This window comes from Pterocles gutturalis, unplaced genomic scaffold (assembly GCF_000699245.1).
Source record: "Pterocles gutturalis isolate BGI_N339 unplaced genomic scaffold, ASM69924v1 scaffold13952, whole genome shotgun sequence".
NCBI classification, from domain to species: domain Eukaryota; kingdom Metazoa; phylum Chordata; class Aves; order Pterocliformes; family Pteroclidae; genus Pterocles; species Pterocles gutturalis.
The window spans coordinates 1-4,815 of record NW_010108112.1 but is presented as its reverse complement, the minus strand read 5'-3'; the positions used below and the strand labels follow the sequence as shown (position 1 = coordinate 4,815).

At 45.5% G+C, this 4,815-nt stretch overlaps 1 protein-coding gene across 1 annotated transcript; it reads left to right on the top strand.

The window, feature by feature from the left end:
• Positions 1-9: 9 nt before the first annotated feature.
• On the top strand, positions 10-2,268 carry LOC104459835 (chromosome unknown open reading frame, human CXorf56; the record flags this gene model as incomplete). Its single annotated transcript, XM_010072512.1, is given in 6 exon segments — positions 10-62; positions 158-296; positions 810-899; positions 1,048-1,140; positions 1,910-2,140; positions 2,143-2,268. Coding segments are annotated over 6 exon segments (732 nt in total), but the record flags the coding sequence as incomplete, so codon positions are not given.
• Positions 2,269-4,815: the final 2,547 nt, after the last annotated feature.

The window sequence follows — 4,815 nt, the reverse complement described above, 5'->3', positions numbered from 1 at the left end:
GCTCTTCCTCTCTTCCCCAGACCTGAAGGCATCGAGCGGCAGTTCAGGAAGAAGTGCGGCAAGTGAGCGGCTGTGCAGTGACTTCTAGAATCTGTGAGGTGACCGGAGGGATCCAGAGGCTGGGTTTCCTCACAGCCACGTGTGTTTCTGTTCCCAGGTGTGGGCTGCTGCTCTTCTATCAACACCAACAGAAGAATGCTCCTGTGACGTTCATTGTTGACGGTGCTGTGGTCAAATTTGGCCAGGGTTTTGGGAAAACAAACATCTATACGCAGAAAGTAGAACCTCCCAAAAAGGTAACTGGCTTTAGAAAAGTAAAAACGTTATCTCTGCTTTTCAAAAAGGTGGGGTGAGTAAAATCACTTAATGGCAGGAGCAGAGGGGAGAAAAAAAGAAAGAAAAGGACCTCAGTTTGGTGTCTTCCCCCGTCTGCCCTATGTTTTCCTTTACAGAGGTCACTGCAGCTTGGAGTCCTGGCACTAAAGGAAAGCAAAATAAACTTGGAAATCTAGACTGTGCCTGATGTTTAGGCTCAGTTACCAGAAAGTTCCCATTTTTAAAATAGGTCAGATTGGTAGTCTGCACAGTGATTCTCAAAATCTGGCTCATCTATTTTATATCAGTGAGTGCTTCTGATAACAACAGCTGTAAGCCCAGGAATCACTGGGGAGAAGTCTCCTTTGCCACACAAGGAGTCTGGGTAATCTTAATGACTTGCATGAGAAGTCTTAAAAGCTTTGGAGGGGGAAGCAATCCGTAGTGGCACAACTGTTGCCAGGGTTTAACAAAATACTCTGCTTCTCACCCAGGTGATGATGACCAAACGGACCAAAGACATGGGCAAGTTCAGTTCTGTCACTGTCTCCACAATTGATGAAGAGGAGGAGGAGATTGAAGCGGTGAGTTTTGTCTGCCCTCGGTGGCAGTCACATCTGAACTGGGCGGCTGTCTCAGACACTGATCACAGCCAGTGATCCTCTCACCATTTGGATGAGCTGTTGTTACTTTGGCATTTGCTGTTGCAAAGTGTCATTGTATATGTTTCAGAGGGAGATTGCAGACTCCTATGCACAGAATGCAAAAGTGATCGAGAAACAGCTGGAACGTAAAGGCATGAGCAAAAGAAGGCTACAGGAGTTGGTGAGTGTTTTCTCCAGTGCTGAACACAAATCCCCGAGATGTGTTGGCTTTGTAACACAAAAGCTATCTTGCAGATTGGACCACAAGTATAGACAGGTCCTGGTACAGTCATAGGTAACTTGTAGCTTTGTGAGGATGACTTTTCCTTTACAGGTTTCATAGAGATGTTCTTTTAGTCCTCCTGAACTTAAAATCGTATGGAATTACCTATAGAGCTAACTGAAGACCAGACAGCAGAGCTTTTGCAGGGAGACTTTCCATGACTTGTTGCTATAGGAACAAGGGAAGGGGAAGCCAGGCCATGGCATTGCCAACCAGAGCACCCCTCACGCTGTGCGCTCACGGCTGCTTGGTACAGCAGGGCTTTGCCATGAGGTGTCAGGGCAAGCTAAGGGCCTTGTGGAGGACCTGCCAGCTCAGTGGCTACCAGAAGGGTCACTTGAGGAATTAATGGCCAGAACATCACAGCTGATCTTACTTGCTGATACAGGACAGTAGCAGATGGGAGGGGGGGGAAATGTGTGGTTTCCACTTGAGGATAGAAAGTATGAAATTGTCTCCTGTGCAGTTAGTCCTGGGCTTTTTATGATTTTAAAGGTGGTCCTCATTTTGTACCTCAGGGGAGGAGGGAGTCAGCAAAGAACTTGAGCTACTCCGGCTCATGGTGTAAAAAGCTTGCAGCGGTCAGATAAGAAGATCAAACCTCATTGAGCACTGAAGGGAAATGTATCCAGACATTATTTCATTATGTCTTCATTTTCTTAATCAGGCTGAGTTAGAAGCCAAGAAAGCCAAGATGAAAGGAACCCTGATTGATAACCAGTTCAAATGAAACGCTGCACATCTGCTGGGCATTCGGAGACAGGAGGAAGCTACCAGGAGCTAATGCAGATCTATCAACAAAGGAGAAGTAACAGACTATGTTCAAGGGCAACGTGCTGCAACCAGCCTGGAGGATGAGTACCTCTCTGTCATAAGTGGTACTCCAGTACCAATTTTAATAACTCCAACAGCACTGGAGACCTTACTGAAACTGCAGTTTTCTACAGACCCAGTGTAATGAGCAAGCTGTTCCAGCCAGAATATTTACTTTTGGGAGAATCTTTGCTGGGTGCCTTCCAGAGTTGAGTGCACTTTTAGATACCTATAATTTTATTTTGGTAGTTTCCACATGTGTAAGATTTCTATAAATGTATTAGAACAATAGGTCAACTGTACAACAAAGAACTTGTTGCAAAAGTAAGCTCTGTGCCTGTTGTTCATTATTTTAAATGTGTCCAAAACGTGCAGCAGCCTGGGAGATACACCGTTCCAACACAGCCTGGAATGACTCGGATGCAAGGCTGGGGGATTGTGCTGCTGCTCACCCTGGCCAGCAGACAGGCTGTCAAAGGTGGCCAGCACAGGCTTTGCTGCAGCAACATCTGAGCTCCTATTGAACATTGAAAAGCTGCAGTTGTACGGAATTACACTGTCCCAACTGATACTGCCCGATGGAAGAACATGAAATCCAACCTTGTTTTAAACTATTGAAAACAAAAACCTTGCATATTATACCACTAATAAGTATATAGCTGGAAACTACTGCCACAATTGGTGATCATTTAAAGTAGAATATAACTGCACATCTGCACTGAGCCGTTCTGCAAAACAGTATCAGTATTTGGAGCTGTAAAATGTGAAGGAGAAGGAAAAATATTTTTGAATGCACTGACCACTAAGAACTTGGATAAAGACAACATAAAGAATTGGTGTGTAAAGGGAAATTATATTTTATGTCTCGCATCATGTACTAACAGTGCTCTATAGCCCATGTCTTTGTTACTCTACTTGGGATTAAATACCATGTTACGGATTTGAACTAAAATACTTTTCCTGGTGTGTTCTTACTCTATCAAGTATCATAAAATAATGTGAGCAATTAAGATGGTTCATCTCCCACAATTATTACAGAAGACTTCCTATAATCGGTAAAGATTTTCCATCTGGCTTTATAACCCTGACTGGGAAAACTCAGGTCTGCTTAGGCTAAGGATGTATCCTTCCTTTCTTTGGGAGAACAAGGTGTAAGGGAGGGAGTGAACTCTGCCCAGAGCTGGCAGGCTGGGCTGCATCCATCAGTTGTGTGACAGTTTAATGCCAGGCTGGGTGAGCACGTGTTCAGGTTAACTCAAGCAGCCCTGATCTTGTTCACTGCTGATCATCCGCTAATCTGAAGCCTATTTCCAGAAGCATATGTCCAGAGGCTCTTCAGTTAAACAATTACAAGGTGGTGGTAGTACTTGGGAAGGGCAGGAGGAATGAGTGGGTACAACTCTGTTACACAAACCCCTTTTACAAGTGTGGTAGGGCAGTCCAGCCGGGTGAGGGCTGTGGGGTTCCTCTGGGAGTGACCCAAGCCCTGAATAACCCCAGGCTGGTCTCTGTAAAAATTAGGAAGTTTTTTTTCCAAGCAGCAAAGACTTTGAAATTTGAAAATGGGTTTTGAACTGTGTGAGGTCTGCTGGGATGCAGACTTCTTAGTCTCCAGTTCTCATACAGGATGAAGTAGCTCCTGCTTCAGGTGGCACCCAGACTCAGATTACCCGGTTGCCACCAGGGTGTGGAAACTGCAGAATGGATAGTTCTATCTGTTGTCATAGGACATTTAAGCATTTGAACTAGGTGCCCCTGCTTTCTGTTGCTATAGTCAGCTAACATCTTTTAATTCATTTAGATCTAGAAGTAAAAAAAACAACAATTGTTGTGATCTAGTCAGGGTAAGAAATACATACTTCATAATGTATTGGATCAGATCCTCTGCATCGCAGTTGTTTCAGCCATTGAGTGCATAACTAGAGTGTATGAAAAGTATCTCAGGGACTGCCAGCGTGACAAACTACATACTCCCCTTTCTGTGAGCGAGTCCTGAGCCGAACTGGGCAGATCTCTAATGACAAGAATGAAAAACACTGACTGAACACGGGCTGGCCTTCTAAAAGCCAGAAAGGAGGGTGCTCGTGCTGTGAACGCTGCCCCAAGCTTGGCTCGGGGTGCGCAGCTGAGGAAGGTGATGGCAGTTGGCAACTGCCACTTTGGACGACTTGTCCACTCACCAGATTTTCTTTGTGCCTCACCAAACTGCAGAGACGGTCCTAGCCCCACATCAGCTGAAGCCCTGCATTCTGTCACTCCTAACCTTAACGCTAACTGTAAATCATGCTGTCCCTGCGTCGTGGAGGAGGAGATCTGTTCCAAAAACAACGCCATACGTGGGCGGACTTACTGTAGTGTGTTTCGTGGCTTAGTCCAGCCCAGTCCCCAAGCGCCTCTGCCACAACCTGCTCTGAATCACCATGTCAGAACAGCTTCACGTGCAGCGATGCTGTCTTGTTCCTCACAACCTGTAAAGAAAAAAGAAAAACACCAAACCCATGCAGTTTGGGCAGCAGGCAAGCAGCTTCCAGTAGTGCTCCCCCCAGCTACAAAACCTTGGAGCCAGGGGAACTTCCAGCGTTACTTACAGGAGCCACCACAGTTGGCCCGCCCCCGCTACCAAACAAACCCACCACACAAAACCACAACATAAATAATTATGAATAAATAAATTATTTGTTGTATGACAACATGATCAGCTTGGAAACAGCACTGACTGGTCAGCTTAAACCAAACTAGACTCAGCTTTTGCTGGCATTA